This window comes from Dipodomys spectabilis, unplaced genomic scaffold, assembly GCF_019054845.1.
Source record: "Dipodomys spectabilis isolate Male_0828 unplaced genomic scaffold, ASM1905484v1 ptg000091l, whole genome shotgun sequence".
NCBI classification, from domain to species: domain Eukaryota; kingdom Metazoa; phylum Chordata; class Mammalia; order Rodentia; family Heteromyidae; genus Dipodomys; species Dipodomys spectabilis.
The window spans coordinates 1,130,640-1,149,833 of NW_024870768.1; the positions used below are offsets into that span (position 1 = coordinate 1,130,640).

Genomic DNA, 19,194 nt, shown 5'->3' on the forward strand with positions numbered 1-19,194 from the left:
AAGAAGCTGGCTATTGTATATCTCCTTTTAAAAATATATTTGTGGTACTAAGGGCTTAAACTTGGGGCCTGGGTATTGTCCCTTTCAATGCTGGCACTTTACTACAGCTCTATTTCTGGCTTTTTAAAGTGGTTAATTGGATATTTCTGGAGTATTCTGGACTTTTCTGCCCAGGCTGGCTTTGAACCATGATCCTCAGATCTCAGCCTCCGAAGTAGATAGGATTACAGGTGTGAGCCACAGGTGCCTGGATTGATATTGCTTCAAGAAGAAGGAAGGAAGGGCTGGGAAGGTGGCTCAGTGGTAGAGCGCTTGCCTTGCATGCATGAGGCCCTAGGTTCGATTCCTCAGCACCACATAAGCAAAAAGAAAAAACCCGGAAGTGGCACTGTGACTCAAGTGGTAGAGCGCTAGCCTTGAGCTGAAGAGCTGAGGGACAGCGCCCAGGCCCAGAGTTCAGGCCCCACAACTGGACCGCCCCCCCCCCCCAAAAAAAAAAAAAGAAGAGGGAAGGAAGGAGAAGGAAGAATGATAGAAGGGGCAAGGTTGATGGGTTACTGTATATACCTGTATGGGAATATCACAATGAAACTCCTCATACAACTAATATGCTGATTTAAAAAAAATCCTAGAAAAGATAAAATTACCAAAAAATGCAAAAAGCAGAGACAGTAAAGCTAGTGAAAATTGTAAATGGTGCTGGCCTAAAATAGGGTAATAAGAGTAGGATTGAAGACATTGAATAAAAAGATTAGAGACACATTCAGGAGGTAAAGACAGGGTTTAGGCTGGCACCCGTGGCTCATGCCTGCAATCCTAGCTACTCAAGAAGTCGAGGTCTGAGGATCACCGTTTGAAGCCACCCTGGGCAGGAAAGTCCATGTGACTATTATCTCCAATTAACCACCAAAAGTCAGAAGTAGAGCTGTGGCTCAAGTGGTAGATTTTTTTTACCTTAACCAGAAAAGCTAAAGGACAACAAACTGGCTTATAGTTCAAGCCCAGTACTGACACACACACACGCACACACACACACACACACACACACACACACACACACACACACACACACACACACGACAGGACTTGGTAATTGCATGAAAGGATGGAGTGACAGGAGTCAGGGTACTGCTCAGGTTTCTACTTTAGGGTTATTCACTAAGGTAAGATACAAAGGACAAACGAGTTGTAGAGGAGGATGCCCTGAGCTGGGGAAAAGCTGAGGTTTTAGGTTTCTCTGGGATATTCATCCAAAGCTGTGTAATAACCAGCTGAATGAATGAGTCAAGAGAAATATCTAGACTTAAGATATCAGTGTAGAGCTGGGAAGGTGGCTCAGTGGTAGAGCGCTTGCCTTGCATGCCTGAGGCCCTGGGTTCGATTCCTCAGCACCACATAAGCAAAAAGAAAAAAGCCAGAAGTGGCGCTGTGGCTCAAGTGGTAGAGCGCTAGCCTTGAGCTGAAGAGCTGAGGGACAGCGCCCAGGCCCAGAGTTCAGGCCCCACGACCGGACCCCTCCCCCCCAAAAAAGATATCAGTATAGGGGTTATCAACAATGAGCCTATAATTGAAGCTATGGGAGAGAATGAGAGAGCAGAGAGAAGAAGGAGGAAGAAAAGAAAGAAGAACAATGGAGGAGGAAGAGGAAAAAAAGAGGAAGAGGATATGGGGGGAGTAGGAGGGGAGAAGAAGGAGAAAGAAGAGGAAGAGGAGAAGAAAAAGGAGGGGAAGAGGAGGAAGAAGAGAGGGGAGGAGGAAGAGGAGGAGGAAGAAGAGAGGGGAGGAGGAGGAGGAGGAGGAGGAAGAGAGGACAAGGAGAAGAAGATAGTCACTACTACCAAATGCCACCCAGAAGTCAAGTAGGATAACCTCTGAAAAGATTCTATTGGAATGACAGGCTCCAGTGGTTCATGCCTGTAATCCTAGCTACTCAAGGAGGCTGAGATCTAAGGATCAAAGTTTGAAGCCAGCCCAAGCAGATGCTTAGCTCCAATTAACCACCCAAAAAATAACAACAGAAAAAAATAAGAAGTGGAGCTGTGGCTCAAGCAAAAAGGCCAGGGACAGCACCTAGGCCCTGAGTTCAAGCTCCAGTATCTGTGCACGCATACATGTGTGCACACATGCGCACGCACACACACACACACACACACACACACACACACACACACAGATTCTATTGGATTTAGTAACCAAAACTCTGGCAAAATAGGTAAGAGAGCAGTTTCAGGTGAGCAGCTGGGGCAGGTTAGAGAGGGTTGAAAAGATAAGTGGGAAGTGGAAAAATGAAGGTAGCTGAGTGTTGGAAAGTCTTGAAAAGTCTGTAGAAAAGGAAAAGAGAGAAGGGTGGTTGGATAAAAAGACGTTTTGGTAATTGCTTGTCTTCAGACTGAATATGTTCAGATTCTGTTGAGGAGCAAGGGACAAATTTCTAAACTCGGTGGCAAGAAGTCAAGCACTTCTTTTTGATGGCTTGTTTGCTATATGGAATAGGAGGTAAGGGTTATCTGCTGAGGGGTAGTGGGGTAGATGGAGAAATTAGGAAGCCAAGGAGAGGGAAGGTTTTATATGACCACTGGGGAGAATGGGAGAGAGATGATTAAGAGTGTAGTGGTGAGAATGGAAGAATTGACTTAGAAGGGTTGTGGGGTCAGCACGGATAGCCTCATAGAAGCTAGAAAATGGGTTTAATGTGGCACATATCTATGAAGTTGAATGGTTTTCTCCAGCAATGTTTAGCTGCTTGGGCCCTGGCATAGAAAAGATGGACAGTTGGACTGATCCAAGTTTGTGATGGGGAACTGAGGCTATTGGTTAGGGGCTGTGAGGTCTGGAAGAGTATAAAAGACAGGTCTGCTAGAGCCAAGCCCTAGGGAAACTCTAGAACATGTGGCAAGGCTTCTGGAAAAGAGGGTGATGGGAGAGCCAAAGAAGACCTGAAATGGGACAGATGGACAGATTTGGGGGGGGGTGTTGACCCTAGGAGCCTAGCACCGCACGGGGGGGGGGGGGGGAGGGGGAAGCAGGGAGAGATGGGAAAGGCAAATGGACAGATTTAAGGGGTTGAGTCTAGGAACGTGCATGGTGGGGGGGTACCAGGGAGAGACAGGAAAGGCAAGCTGATGGGTGGGGGTAGGAGGTGAGGATTTATAAGGAGCCTGAGGGCCCAGAGGGTGTTTGCAGCGTGGAGTGAAGCTGGCCCAAGCGAGGGGGCGTGGTCAATTGCAAATCCCGGGCGAGGGGGTGGGGCCCCGGTAACTGGGTCCCAGCGCCGCTGTGGCTGCGGCTGCCTCAGCGACGACTCCCGCCTCCCCACCCCCCTTCCCAGGACTTCTTCCCGCCCGCCGCCAAGAGACCCAGACTGAGGACAGTAGGGCCGGATCGAGGCCGTTCTTCTGCTCCCATGGCTGGAGCTTCGTCTTCGAGGACTGGCTGAAGGCGACCCCCGCAGTTCCAGCGCGAGGCGTACACGCGCGCCCCCAGGCCATCGCAGTCTTCTCTTCCCTCCCTTCTCCACCCCTCCCCTCCTCCTCCGCCCCCAGCCTCCGCTGCGGCGGGAGGAAGAACCCTTTCCGACCAGCCAGGAGAACCCAGATCGATTCCCATTCGGGGAGAAAGAAGAGACCTCCACACTTGGATCCCAGTGGCTACTCGCCCCAGAATCACGGAAGTGGCTCGCCGTCCATCCGAGAACCCGCGCCCACTGCAGCCCCCCGACCCTCGCCCAGCCGCAGCCGTGTAGACAGCGCTCCCCAGCGTCCCCCCCCTCCCCCCGGCCTCGCCAAACCCACTCCCCGCTTGGGGCCAGGGCCGGCGATGCCTGGCAAGGCAGAGGCAGTGGCCGCGGCTGCTGCTGCTACTGCCATCGCTGCCACGGCTGCTGGCCCGGGTCGGGGGCTCCAGTCTCCGCTGTGGGGCTGAGCCCGCAGCCCCGCCCCCCGAGCCTGAGGCCGCTGCTCCGCCGGGCGCCGGGCCTCCTCCGCCCGCGCCTCCGCCCCAGGAGCTGGAGCCAAGCGGGGAGCCCGGGCCCCGCGCCCAGGCCCGGACCATGCTTGGCCACCGAGCCCCGGGGGGCGCCGGGCCTTCGGATCCCGAACACCCGGCCCCGAATCCCCCCGGCGCCGCTCCACTGGCCTGTGCCGACTCGGACCCTGGAGCTTTGGAACCCCGACTGCCGGTGCGCCGAGGCTCTGGCTCGGCTCTGGGAGCCCCCCTGGATCCCCAGTTTGCTGGACCCTCGGACGTCTGCCTGGGTGCTGCTCCAGGGCCCCGGGTCGTGCCCTGCGGCCCCAGTCCACAGCACCATCGGGCCCTGCGCTTCTCCTACCACCTGGAGGGCTCACAGTCTCGGCCTGGTGAGTGATCCAGACAGCATGGGAGCCGGGCCATGGGCCTGGTACTGGGAACGGGTTCTTGTTCTGGGGCGCTCGCTTTAAGCTCCACAGAGGAGCTGGCCTGCTCACCCTGGCCCCTTGGGCCCTCTCAATCCCCATTCCTTCCCTTATTTCTGGGCCTTCCATCCAGTTCAGTCCTTCCAACCTCTGTCTCCTCTTCTGTCTCCCTTGTGCCCCCCCCCCCCACCATCGCCAACTCCCGTGGCTCCCTTCTCCTGTAACTGCTGAGGCTAATGGGAGAGGAAACACTCCAAGAAAGGGGGGGGGGCAGATTGCAAGACAGCACTGAGGATGCGGTTGGGAAACAGCAGGGTTTTAGTTGGGGGAACAGGAGAAAAGAAATCTCCCATTAGCCAACCACCTACATTGTGCATGGCACTAAACTGGGTTCTTTGCATGGGCTCTCATTTCTGTGTTGGTATCATTAGCCACGCATTGTAATACAGAAAATGAGGCTCAGAGAAGTCAAATAACTTGCCCAAGGTCACACAGCTAGCATGGACCCAGGATTCAAAAGCAGATCTGAGTCCAAAGTCTGTGATCTTTCTGCTTCCCCAAACTGAGGCTGGAGATCATGGAAGTAGTGCCAAGCCTTCTGCTTATGTGATTTTTCTCCTGTACTACTCAACAGCCCTGAAGTATGAGTGGAAAGAGAGAGGTGGGGGGGGGGAGGATTGACAAAAATTGGGGTTTTGCCAGCTGTATGTGGCGGGAGGACAGGGGAAGGAAGGAGTAGAAGGTGCTGATGGGAGAGGGAAAGATGGGGGAGATTAGGCTGGAAGAGAGGGCTGGGGACTGAGAAGTAGGGAAGACAGCAGAAAGGTCAGAGGAAGCAGAAGGCAGTTTGAACAGAGCTGGTGGGCTGCTGGGCCAGGAGGTTGTTTGTGAGGATAAATCGGAATAGTTACTCGGTCTGTATAGGTGGAGCACATCTAGGTCAGGCCTGGGGCCACAGACCTGGAGAGGCATTTGCACTGCACTGCACTGCCCGAAGTTTCTGAGGAGCCTAGTGGGACCTCCTCCATCTGGGAGATGTTTTCATGTAGGCCTGAGCCCAAGAGCCATAGTAAAAAGACTGTGTGCATCTGCTCTATCTTCTACCGGGACTGAAGTCTCTAGAGGCTTCTGTGGCTCACAGCCTAAACTCCACAGGTCATTGGGACTGTAGCAGTAGTAAAGCAGAAAGTGTGGGCAGGATGTGTCCCCTTGCTTGTGTTCTTGGGCTAGTTAGGGATGGAACCTCTAGACATTTCAGGCGCTCCTTCCTTGTAGGCTTGAGATAGCCAGCTGACGACAGGCCCTTTTCATGCTGTGCCTGGCTTCTTGCTTCTGCTGCCTTTCCAAACTCCCCTTGACAGATGCTGTGTGGAGGGGGCTACTCATACTCACTTTACTGTAGTGCCGTCTTCCAGATCCCCAAACACCCACAACACTCCCACTGTACATGAGTCTTTGCATTTGCTTTGCCTTCTGCCTGTAGCTTTTCCCCCAGCCCTCCCACCTGGCTTGCTCCTCATCTTTCGGGTCTCAGCTCAAATGTCACCTCCTAAAGACCTTCCCCAACCACTTTTAAGTAGGGCCTCTTGTGACTCTCCCTCACAGCTGCCAGTGTGCTTCGATCCTTGCATTTTAATGCAATCTGAAGTGACCCTGTTGGATATATATCCTTGATTATTGGCTGCCTTTGTCTACTAGAATGTGAACTCCTTGAGGGCAAGGGGATGGAGTCTGCTTTGTTCCCAATCATATCCCTAGCAACTGGCACTGAGCCTAGCATCCAGTAGGTACTCAGTAAGATATTATTGAGTAAATTCCAGAACAGATACTAAAGGTGCTGAATAGATTCTCAGTAACTAGTATTGAAGAGTTCTGCCTTCCCTGTACTCTTGGTCTAGCAGACAATAGCTGGGAATGTCTAGATGCCTGGTCTCTGGTGTCTCTGATCCATACTTGGTGGTAATCTTTTTTTCTGTTACTGGGGCTTGAACTCAGGGCCTTGTGCTCTTGCTTAGTGTTTTCCTATGCAAAGCTAGTGCTCTACCACTTGAGCCACACCTCTACTTCTGGCAGCTTTTTGCTGGTTATATAAGAGCCTTAAATACTTTTATACCTAGACTGGCTTTGAACCAGCATCCGCAGATCTCCACCTCTTTTTTGCCAGTTCTGGGGCTTGAACTCAGGGCCTGGGTTCTGTTCTGAGCTTCTTTTTTTTGCTCAAGGCTAGCACTCTGCCACTTGAGCCACAGCACTACTTCTGGCTTTTTCTGTTTATGTGGTACTGAGGAATCGAACCCAAGGTTTCATGCATGCTAGGCAAGCATTCTACCACTAAGCCACATTCCCAGCCCAGATCTCAACCTCTTGAGTATCTAGGATTACGGGAATGAGCCACCAGCCCAGCATTGGTGATGATTCTGAGTATGACTTCCTACTCCACCAATCCTTCCAAATTACGAATCACAATACCTTCCTCACACCACTTCCCTTCTTTCTCCCCCACAAAGCAACACAATGTGAATTCTCAGGATCCTTTCCCCCAATAAAGTCCTTGCCTCTGTAATTGCATGGCTGGGATCTTTTTGTTTTTAATCCAAAACAAGATTTGTCAGGGAAAGATCTAGACTCCCATTCAGCCATTCCAAACTGACTCACTGTGTGACCCCGGGCTCACTCATTGGAGTGAACCTCAATTTCCTCATCTAGAGAATTGAGGAGTCTAGGAGATATATACTGGTTTCAAAGCCTGCAGCCTACAAAGTGGTATAAATCCTCAGCAACCAAGAATTTAAGAACTAAAATAAAATAATAAGAGAGAAACCCTTGTGAGGAGGAGGTGGAGGAATTACTCAAGCCCTGGCAAGGCGGGCACTGGGCCATGTGATTCACAGCAGCATGGGTTGTGAGAGGCCCGCCTCCCCCATTGCCCAGCCAACCCAGGGGTAGGCACAAGTGGCTTGCTTCTCTCTCCACGGGACTTTCCTATAATTGGCCCAAAGAGGGCAGGGCTGGTGGTTGGAGTGTGTGTGTGTGTGTGTGTGTGTGTGTGTGTATGTGTGTGTAAAGGAGGGAGAGGTATTCCTGAACTTCAATTAAAGGGTTGAAGCATTTTTATCCACATGTTAAGATTTCCCTGTGCCTGCTAACTTCCTCTCTCAGATTACTGAAGCTTTTTAAATTGAACTGCTACAATTTGAGCCTACTGACCCATCCTGGCTGGGAGGGGGGGAACTTTTGAAAACAAATTTTACATTATTTTATTGTTATTATAAAAGTGAGGTACTGATGGGTTACAGTTATATAAGTCAAGGAAAGAGTAAATTTCTTTTTGGTCAGTATCCAGTGCCAGTGTCACCCCTTCCCTCACTTTCTCCTAGGTTTTCCTTCCCGTCCTCACCCACAAGTTGTATAGTTTCTTTTCAACATAGTGAGTACTACTGCTGCATTTGTTCACCCTTTGTCAGTAAGGGGGGATTTCTACAATAATAATTATATCTTATCCCTGTGGAGAGGCTTAAATTGCCTCCAACTTCTTTGTGTTTTAGTTATCCTGTTCCATTCCTGTTAGCGGGAGGTACCATTGGTATTATGCCTATTTTCCAAGTTGATAATACCTAAAGCTTCATTGGGTCAGTGAGATGCCAGAGAGTGTTAGAAAGGACTTCCCAAGTACAAGTTTTTGCATAGGGATTTGGAGGAGTCCTACTCTACTCTCTAGGGTTGAGACCTCCATTGTTCTTCCACATGGTTGGAAAAACCTTAGAGCCAGATCCCAACTCAGTCGAAGACATGCATCAAGCAGTGGTGGCTCATACCTGTAATCCTAGATACTTAGGAGGCTGAGATCTGAGGATCAAAATTCAAAACCAGCCCAGGCAGCAAAGTCTGTGAGACTTTTTTTTTCCAATTAAGCATCAAAAAGCTGGAAACAGGGCTGGGAATGTGGCTTAATGGTAGAGTGTTTGCCTAGCATACATGAAGCCCTGGGTTCTATTCCTCAGTACCATATACACAGAAAAAGCTGGAAGTGGCGCTGTGGCTCAAGTGATAGAGCGCTAGCCTAAAGCAAAAGAAACTCAGGGACAGTGCCCAGGCCCAGAGTTCAAGCCCCGGGACTGGCAAAAAAAAAAAGGCTGGAAACAGCCAGGTACTGGTAGTCATACTTGCAATCCAAACTTCTTAGGAGGATGAGATCTGAGGATTATGGGTCAAAGCCAATCCAGGCAGGAAAGTTCAAGAAACTCTTATATCCAGTTAACCACCAAAAAGCAGGAATGTGGTTCAAGTGGTAGAGTGATAGCTTTGAAGAACAGCTCAAGGACAGTGTCTAAGCCTCAAGTTCAAGTTCCAGGACCAGCACACAAAAAACTGGAAGTGAGGTATGGCCCAAGTGGTAGAGCACCAGCCTTGAGCAAAAAAAGCAAGAGTATAAGGCCCTGAGCTCAAGCCCCAGTACTGGCATAGGCATATATGCACATGTGCATGTGCATGCATGTGTGTGCGTGCACACGCGCGCGCGCACACACACACACACACACACACACACACACACACCTGCACACAGGCATTGCACCTGATGCTAGAAAAGTTTCATAGATAATTTGGGAAATTGAGCCAATGCAGGAGGACAAATGAGGCTGGTTCCTTCTGATTTAGAGCCTGGGGCACCTTTAGAGACCTTTAAGAGTTAAATTTGGGGGCTGGGAATGTGGCTTAGTGGTGGAGTGCTTGTCTAGCATGCATGAAGCCTTGGGTTCAATTCCTCAGTACCACATAAACAGAAAAAGCCAGAAGTGCCACTGTGGCTCAAGTGGTAGAGTGGTAGCCTTGAGCAAAAGGAGCTCAGGGATGGTGCCCAAGCTCAGAGTTCAAGCCCCAAGACTGGCAAAAAAAAGAGTTAATTTGAAACTGGAAAAGTCCTCAGACACCGTCTGAACCTGGGTTTCCCAAACTGAGTGAGCATCAGAATTCCTTCTTGACCTTAAAACAATTTCTTGCTCTACCTCAAGGCTCCAAAATCTTGGGAGTTAGGGGCTGGGAAGGTGGCTTAGTGGTAGAGCGCTTGCCTTGCATGCATGAGGCCATGGGTTTGATTCCTCAGCATCACATAAGCAGGGGGGGAAAAAAGCCGGAAGTGGCGCTGTCGCTCAAGTGGTAGAGTGTTAGCCTTGAGCTGAAGAGCTGAGGGACAGCGCCCAGGCCCAGAGTTCAGGCCCCACATTGGACCCCCCACCAAAAAAATATATCTTGGGAGTTAAAAACCAAGAATCTAGTTTCAAAAGATTCCAGGTGTCTGATCCATACCCTAGCTTTTTTTGCAGTTTACACAGGAGAGGCCCAGGGAAGCACTTATTTAGTTATTTAGTGCCATAAGTCAGCATTAGACTCTCTCTCTCTCTAAAGTCCCCTTTCCATGTCCCTACATGGGTCTCCTTCAACTTATCCCCAGACTGAAAGAGAGATAAGAGATCTAAGGTAGAATGGGTCCTCGCAGGCATAGGTGCAAACACTGGCTGCCTCAGTTTACCTTTATCCCCAGCTGTTGTAGCTGCCAGTTAGAAGTTTTAAGTTAGAAGGCTGGTTGTTTGAGACCTCTGTGCAGAAGAAATCCTACTATCATGGGGCCCAGCCCAAAGGAAGAGCCCCAGAGGACTGACAAGGAAGGAGTATAGAGCTAGACAGGAACACACAGAAGGTAGCTCAGTTCAAAGATGGGAGCGAAGGCATGGAGACATGGGGCACTGGTAGTGGGAAGGGTGGAAGGATAAGCTGACAAAGAGTTTTTCTCTGCTAGGGCAAACAGTAATCATTGGAGGGCTTATAACAGGGAGATGATGTGCTCATATGTGGGGGTTTGAAGGCTCTCCAGAGGTTCATATGGAGAATGGGTGAAAGGAATGCAAGAATGGAAGCTGAAGCACGAGTAGGGGTTTTAGACATAGCAATGAGAGGCCATGGAAGCTCAGGTTGCATTCTGGATAGTGAGGAAAGAAGGTGTAATAATCAGTTAGGACCTGGATGCTGGTGGCTCAAATGTGGAATCCTACCTATTCAGGATCTGAGATCAGATGATTATGTTTGAAGCTAGCCCAGGCAGGGCTAGCTGAGTCCCTGGGACTCTTATTTCTAAGTAATCATGAACAAGCCAGAAGTGGAGCTGTGGTTCAGTGGTAGAGCAACTGTCTTGAGAGATTAAGCTAAGTAAGAGCACAAGGATCTGAGTTCAAGCCCCATTACTCTCTCTCTCTCACACACACACACACACACACACACACACACACACACACACACACACACACGAGAGAGAGAGAGAGAGAGAGAGAGAGAGAGAGACATTTGAGTACTAACATGGACAGGCCTTGGTAATGTGTTAGATGTAGAAGCGGGGGGGGGGGGGGGGAAGAAATGGCACTATGGTTCAGTTGGTAGAGCACTAGCTTAATGAGTACCAACTTCAAGTCCTAGTCTCAGACAAAAAAAAATAGAAGCTGTAAAAGAATGTTTCTGAGTTGCTTTCTAAAACCAACTACAGTAACCGTATGGATAATAGTGAGGCCATCTATCGTCAAGAGAAGGAACAGACATAAAGGAAGATAGCAAGTTATATTTGAGGTATACTGAATTTGAAGAATCTGGTGGGGGGCAGGGTGGGGGGAGACATCGAGGTAATGACCAGCAAGCATTTGTTTGCAGGATTTGAAATGTCAGAGAAGAGGCCTGAGACTAATGTTTGGGACTTTTTACTATCAACATATACGATGGCCCTCCTGGTGGCACATGGGGAGAGTGTGCATGGCCTGAGGTCAATTGGCATCATTTTTTGTGTGTATGCTTGTCCTGGGGTTTGAACTCAGGACCTGGGCACTATCCCTGAGCTTCTTTTCCTCTAGGCCAGCGCTGTACCACTTAAGCCCCAAACTCTACTTCTGGTTTTCCTTTTTTCTTTTTTTAGTAGTAATTTATTGGAGATAAGAATCTCACTGGCTTTTCTGCTTGGGCTGGCTTTAAACCATGATCCTCAGATCTCAGCCTCTTGAGTAACTAGAATTATAGGTGTGAGCCAACAATGCCTGGTGGCCATTTGCATATTTGAAGGTAGTGAGCTCACTAGAATCATTCAAAGCATACATTCACTACTTGCCCAAACTTTGCCTTAGAAATGACTCTTGTGAAGCCAGGTGCCAGTGGCTCATACCTGTAATCCTAGCTACTCAAGAGGCTGAGATCTGAAAATCTGGGTTTGAAGCCAGCTCAGTCAGAAAAGTCCATGAGACGCTGATCTCCAGTTAACCACCAAAAAGCCAGAACTAGAGTCATAATTCAAGTAGTAGGGCACCAGCCTTGAGAAAAAAGAGCAACGTAAGAAGGTGAGGCCCAGAATTCAAGCCCCCAGAATTGGCGCGTGCACACACGCGCGTGCACACACACACACACAAGTCTCTTTGGGGGTAACAACTTATAAAGCATTATTTATGTGGAGCTAAGACCCATTTTACATACTGGAGGTGGGGGGTAGCCATTGGTTATTGCAAAGAATTGAGGAAACACTGAAAGACAATTAAATATTGGTAAAGTAGATGTGTGTGCTGTCTTGATATTCTAGGGCATCTTAAGAGGGCTCAGATGAAGTTTGGTTGTAGAAAGGAGAAGGATGCCCTTAGGACAGGAATGGGTGGTAGGCTGTGAGAGAGATTTTTGGAGAGCAGTAGTTGAGATTACTGGAATGTGTTTGAGGGGAAAAAGACTTTTTTTTTTGTCATCTGGGGCCTTCTAAACCCACATTATAGTTTGTAAAGTTTCTGGGTAGCTATGCTAAAGACTTCCCCAGATAGGACTAAAGGAGTTGATGTTTCCATTTAGATGATGGCGGCTTATAATCCTAGCTACTCTGGAGGCTGAAATAGAGGATTATGGATAAAAGCCTCAAAGACAGACAAATATGAGAGACTTATCTCCAATTAAACAGCAAAAACGCCAGAAGTGGAAAGTGGAGGTATGGCACAAGTGCTAGAGCTCCAGCCTTGAGTTAAAAAGCTAAGCAAGAGCACAAAGCCCTGAGTTCATGCCCCAGTACCAGCACACACAAAAAAAATCACACACTGAGACCAGTGGTTCACACCTGCATTAGGATCTAAGGATAAGGGTTTTAAGCCCACAGGAGCAGGAAAGTCCATGAGACTTTTGTTTTTGTTGGTTGTGGGTATTGAACTCAGGGCTTGGGCACAGTCACTGTTTTTGTTTTTTTTTTAAATATCAAGGCTAGCATTCTACCACTTGGAGTCACAGCATCACTTCTGGTTCTCTGGTGGTTTATTGGAGATAAGAGTTTCATGGACTTTCCTGCCTTGGCTGGCTTTGAACTGTGATCCTCAGATCTCAGCCTTCTGAGTAGCTAGATTACAGGCATGAGCTACTAGCTCCTGGCTTGAAACTCTTATTTCTAAGGAAAATCCATGAGATTTCTTATCTCCAATTAACCACCCAAAAGCCAGAATTGGACATGTGGCTCAAGTGGTAGGGTTACAACCTGAACATAAAAGCTCAGAGAAAATACCCAGGCCCTGAGTTCAAGCCCCAGTACTAGCACACAAAAAAAGCCAGAAGTGCAAAGTCCCGAGTTTAAGCACCAATACTAACACAAGAAAAGAAAAGAATTGGCTTGGGCACTGGTGGTTCATGCCTGTAATCCTAGCTACACAAGAGGCTGAGATCTGAGGATCAAGGTTCAAAGTCCTGAGAATCTTTCTGTAATTAACTGGCAAGTAGCCAGAAATGGAGTGGTGGCTCAAATGCTAAAATACCAGCTTTGAACAAAAAAGAAAAAGTCAAATAGAGAGCATGAAGCCCTAAGTTCAAGCTCTAGTACTGATGAAAAAAAAGCACACAAATAATAGAAGTTTCCTAGTGTGAATGGTTGGCACATAATCCTTCCTCATACTCTTCAGCCCTTTCTGGTATCCTCCCCCTGGGGGAGGGCCCAGCTAGGGCCACATCCCACAAAAGGTGAATGGCAACTAATAGTAACCCTGGACAGACACCATCTATGGCTATACCTTTCTGGGGACCACTTAGCTAAATGCCTTAGGCAGATCTGGAGCTGGCCAGACACTGGTTGGGTGGGGCTAAGACATGTCTGGAATGAGGGCATAAAGCACAGTCTGCTATTGGCTAGCCTCTCTGATTGAAGTTCCCTCATCTGAAGAGAGCAGATATGTTTGGAACAATCAATTCACCTTCAGCCTGAAGGCATCACACCTCCAGAACACCTGGAGACAAGGATATAAGCCAGCAGCCAAAGGAGTCTCAGCACCCCTGGCTCTGTTACTGATTGATTTTTGTGTCTCTTGACCTTCATCTCTGCTCAGGGAGATGAAAGTTCCCCTATTTTCATATCATTCATACATTTGTCTGGCATATAATTTGGCAACCATAAACACTTGGTGAGCAAATGTACGAGGATTACAGTGGCACACACTTGTAATCCTAGCTAGTTAGGAGGCTGAGATCTGAGGATCAAGTTTCAAAGCCATCCCCACCAGCAAAGTTCATGAGATTCTTTATATTCTTTTTTTTCTTTTGTTAGTCTTGGGGCTGGAACTCAAGGTCTGAGCTCTGTCTCTGAACTTTTTAGCTCAAGGCTAGCACTCATCACTTTGAGCTACTAGCCCCATTTCCAGTTTTCTGGTGGTTACTTAGACATAAGAGTCTCAGCCTCCTGAGTAGCTAGGATTGCAGGTATGAGCCACTGGTGCCTAGCTGAGACTCTTATTTCTGATTAACTACCAAAAAGCCAGAAGTGGAGTTGTGGCTCAAAGTGGTAGAGTGCTAGCCTTGAGCACTAAAGCTCAAGGACAGTGCCCAGGTCCTGAGTTCAAGCCCTAGGATCAGCACAGAAAAAACATAGGAGAGAGAAAGCAAAGAGGAAGGAGAATATCTCTTTAATGTGTCCATTGAATGCCTACTATGTGTTGGACTCAGTGCTGTCAGGTATGCCTTTCCTCCGGGATGAATTCTTAGCACAGATGCCACCAGATCACAAGGGAAGGGGGCTGGGAAGATCCTTGTGTTGAGACCTGAAGGATAAAGTATGAGTCCAGAGGTAAGGAGAAAGTAGAAAAGCTGTTCAGACCTTGGGAATGACATGTGCCAAAGCCCCAGGGCGGAAGAGAGCACTTTCGAGGAACAGACAAGAGGCCATTGTGGCCTGGGGGTGGGGGCAGGGAAGTATTTCTCTGCTTAGGCCAGCTTTGTCCCTGTGCTCAGGAGTTTGGACTTCATCCCGAAGGCAAGGGTTGCCCATGGCAAGGCTGAAGGAATTGAAAGGGAATGGAAGAAGGCCCTGAGGATGGGAGAAAACCAGTAAGGAGGTTGGGAGCCTGCAACTGTGTAGATTGGAGTCCTCAGGACTTGGGGACTCTCTGTGAATAAAGAGATGATAGAAGACTGGTGGAGAACACAACACCCATCTAGGACATTGGTTGATTGGAGGTATTGTCTCTGGGATGGGGGAAGTCAGGAGATTGGGATAGGGGTATATTTTCTTTAGGATGCAGGGAGTCTGAGGAGGTTCCAGGAGGATGGGCTGAGAATGTGGCTTAGTGGTAGAGTGCTTGCCTAGCATGCTTGAGGACCTGGGTTCAATTCCTCAGTACCACATAAACAGAAAAAGCCGGAAGTGGTACTGTGGTTCAAAGTGGTAGAGTGCTAGCCTTGAGCAAAAAGAAGTTCATGGCAGTGCCCAGGCCCTGAGTTTAAGCCCCAGGACTGGCAAAAAAAAGGAGGTGACAGCGCCTCACACAGGCCTCAGCTGTGTCTAATCAGGAGGCCCAGAGTAAGGACAAGAAACTGGGGAGCATAGGTGTGTGTGACTTAGAGCTCAGGTGTCTTTGTCTGTCCCAGCTACCCCATGGCCTGTGCAGGGAAGGAGTTAAATCACCAAAGGAAGGGGCCTGTGGACAGTGGGAAAAGGCGGGACTGGCAGGGTTGGCCCATGGGAGCCGCAGCTGGCAGCTCTTCCGCCTGGCCTGCTAGGCCCTTGCCTTGTTGAGCCTCACTACTGCCGCTGCCTGCCGCCACCACTGCTGCTGCTGCTGCTGCTGCCACCGCCGCCGCCGCCGCTGCCACTGCTGCCACTGCTGCCGCTTCCACCACCACCGCCCACACTTGGCCTTTTGCCTTCACCTTCCCTGCTTTCCTTCCAGCCTCTTCCCAGCTTCCCTGGTCCTGGCCTCCTTACCTAATGCATTCCAGGTGTAGATGAGGCCCCTCTCCCACCCTCCCTGGGGCAGCTGGGGAGGGGGCAGCAGGAAAGCATGGCTCTGTCTCACTGTGCATCATTTAGGGTGAGTCTCTCAGTTTCCTTGACCTCTCCTCTTTAGGGGGCAGAATACCTTCAGAGAAGGTCCCTGTTTGGACCTTTGTCTCTGGCGATGGGGAAAGCCCCTCCCCCCAGCTCTGCCAACTTCCGAAATTTCAGGTGACTTTAAGCAAGACACCTCAGTTCCTCACCTGTAAAGTGAGGTTGTTAATTCCTCTGCCTAGGGCAATAAGGATTGAACTGCTATCAGCCAAGTTCACAGCCTCAGGGAGGACATATTGTAGTCACGTCCAGTTCTTGGCCTGACCTCTTGTTCCTGTCCCATTGCCTTTCTGTGCCTGCCTCCCTCAGTTATTCTCAGGGCCCTACTCAGACTTTTTTTTATCTGTCTCCTTTCTGACTTGTCCCCTTCCTTCTTCTGTCTTCCTCTACGGATATCGCGGGGCCTCTAGTTTTCCTGTCTCCTTGTCCAGGCCTCTCATGGATGAGAGAGGAGATGAGTGGGCTTGGAGGTCCCTGAGGTAGAGGCAGGGACCATCCCCTTAGTAGCTTTGTCCTCCCAGGGAGGGGAATCCCAGCCAGCGTGGCAGCCCCAGAACTGGCTAATTACTGCCCCCAGTGCTCCCTGCTGCAGCTCCACTCCCTTCCCTTCCTGTCCTCTGAAGTCCCCAGCTCCTCCCAGGGGTGGAGCTACACCCTCCCCCCTCCATGTCCTTCTCTGGCCTCTGGTCCAGAGAAGCAAGGAGGAGGTGGCCAGCCTTCACAACAATCAAGCGACTGGGACTGGAAGAAGGACGGACAGCAGGACAGACAGCTTCTCATCTGGGGTAGTTGTGTGCTGTTATGTTTGTGTGTGTGGGTGGGGGGGTGTTTTTGTCCCCACAGGTCTGTTTTGTGTATCTTAATATTTTTATTTCTGTATGCCTAGGTGTAAGTTTGAATATTTCTGTATAACCACATGTGTCTTGGGGTCTATGTGTTGTGTGTTCCAGATTATATGTTATTTTATTTCTAAGTCTATAGATACTTCTGCTTATGGTTCTCTGTAGATCTTATGTGTTGGTTAGTCTGTCTCGGATCTGTCTAGTCTATATTCATGTTTGTCTCTGTCTATTTTTGTGTGTGTGCTAGTACTGGGGCTTGAGCTCTGGCCCTCAGTCTTACTTCAAATTTTAAATTATTATTTAAGTAGTTGTACAGAGGGTTTCAACTCAACTTATCAGTTTAGCGTACATGTATTTTTTATGAATATCACCCCTTTTATCGTTCTTTTGCTTGGTTCTTTTACTCATAGCTGGTAGTCTACCACTTGAGCCACTCTTCCAGTTTAGGCCTTTTGCTGGTTATTGGAGATAAGTCTCTAGGATTTGTCTGCCCAGGCTGGCTTGAACAATGGTCCTCAGATTGTCTCTGCCTCTTGATTGTCATGAAGAGTGCCACCTACTTACTTATTTTGGCTTTTCCTGCCCCTTCTTTCTACCCTAAACCCATCTGATAAATCAAGCACTCTGTCCCTGAAACACGTTTCACCCACACCCCCTATATTTTTCTTCCCAGGACCATTCTCTCCCCCCCCTCTATATATATACATACATATATATATGTATGTATGTATGTATATGTATACATATATATATGAAAATTTTACATTCTATCATGGACTGCTCAGGTAAAGGACATCTTTTAATTTTTCTTTTTTCTTTTGTCAGTTGTGGGGTTTAAGCTCAAGGCCTACACAGTGTTCCTGAACTTTTTCAGTCAAGGCTTTTCAGCTCAAAGTGAGCACTCTACCATTTTGAGCCACAGCACCAGTTCTGGTTTTCTGGTGGTTAATTGGAAAAGTTAAGAGTCTCACAGACTTTCCTTCCTGGGCTGGCTTCAAACCGTGATCCTCAGGTCTTAGCCTCCTGAGTAGCCAGGATTACAGGCATGAGCCACCAGCACCTGGCAAAAGCCATCTTCTTTAAAAGTCTTTTCCATTCCCCCTCCACATGTGACTTTTTTCAGTAGTTTCTGAAAATAGGTTTTGTGATACTAGACACAGACATACTTAGAATCTAGCCCTAACACAATTACCTCAAGCTGGTTATTTTGCTGCTTTGTACCTTGGTTTCTTTCTTTCTTTTCTTTTTTTTTTAATTGGTCGTGGGGCTTGAATTCTGGGCCTGAGCGCTGTCCCTCAGCTCTTCAGCTCAAGGTTAGTGCCCTACCACTTAAGCCACAGTGCCACTTCTGGGTTTTTTCTGCTTATGTGGTGCTGAGGAATGGAACCTAGGGCTGCATGCATTCAAGGCAAGCACTCTACCACTGAGCCATATTCCCAGCTGTACCTTGGTTTCTTTATCTGTAAAATGGAACAGAGTTGTTAGGAAGATGAACATAATGCTTAGCCTAAGTAGATATTCAACTAGCAATTGAATTTTTCTACCTCCTGTTCTCTACTGAAAAAAAATAAAGCTTGAGTTCCAAAGAATTCAGTGTGTGTGTGTGTGTGTGTGTGTGTGTGTGTGTGTGTGTGTGTTTGTATGTGTGCTGGAACTTATGACCTCTCTCACTTGCTTCGCTTTTTTTGCTAGTGAAGATGTTCTACCATTTGAGCCACATCTCTACTTCTGGCTTTCTGCTGGTTAGTTGGAGATAATTTCATGGATTTTCTGCTTAGGCTGGCTTTGAACTTTGGTCCTCAGATCTCAACTCCTGAATAGCTAGGATTACAGGCATGAGCCACCATTGCCAAGCTCCTAAGAATTCTGACTGTTCTTTGATCCCATGCTGTCTTCTGTAGGTATTCTACACAGACAGAAGCTGATCTCTCTGAGCAGGACAGAGCAAAAAGAAAATTCCATTTCAGGACGCTAATAAGTACTACATGAACTAGCTTCCTGGCCCTGCTCAGGCCTAAGGCGTGGGACAAGGGGCCTCCATAGCTGGTCTCCAAGGACCAGAGCATTTCACATAAGGAAAAATATAAACAGTAGAGATAGAAGGATCTTTATGGACTGTAACTCAGATATTGGGATGTGATGGCTGCAAGTTGTATTTGTTTGAGAAGTTACATTTGACCTGGTTGTAGTAAGCTCAAGCTTGTGATCCTAGTGCTTAGAGTAGGGGAATCTCAGAAAAATTTGAGAGACCCCATCTTAAGTCTGGTTGTGTGTGATGGTTATCCCAGCTATGCAGGGAAGCACAAATAGGATTTCAGCTCAGGTTGGCCCAGCCATAAAGGGAGATCCTATCTTTAAAAATCAACACAAAAGACTTGCAAAAGTGGTGCCAATGGAAGAATCTTGTCTGCCTTGAGTTCAAACTCCAATACCACCAAAAACAACTTTTAAAGAAATAATTAGGGCTAGGCACTGGTGGCTCACACCTATAATCCTAGCTATTCAGGATACTAAGATCTGAGGATTGAGGTTCAAAGCCAGCCTAGACAAGAAAGTCTATAAGATGCATCTTCAGTTAATCAGCAAAAAGCTAGAAGGAAGC

At 48.3% G+C, this 19,194-nt stretch overlaps 1 protein-coding gene across 1 annotated transcript in view; it reads left to right on the top strand.

Annotated features, from left to right (window-relative positions):
• The first annotated feature begins 3,498 nt into the window (after positions 1–3,498).
• The window catches only part of Fgd1 (FYVE, RhoGEF and PH domain containing 1), a 65,499-nt gene continuing 49,803 nt past the window's right edge, over positions 3,499–19,194 (top strand). Inside the window, exon 1 of the mRNA XM_042684863.1 lies at positions 3,499–4,355. Within this exon, the coding sequence (XP_042540797.1) occupies positions 4,049–4,355 (307 nt within the window). The 5' untranslated portion in view covers positions 3,499–4,048. The remainder of the gene's footprint in view (positions 4,356–19,194) is intronic.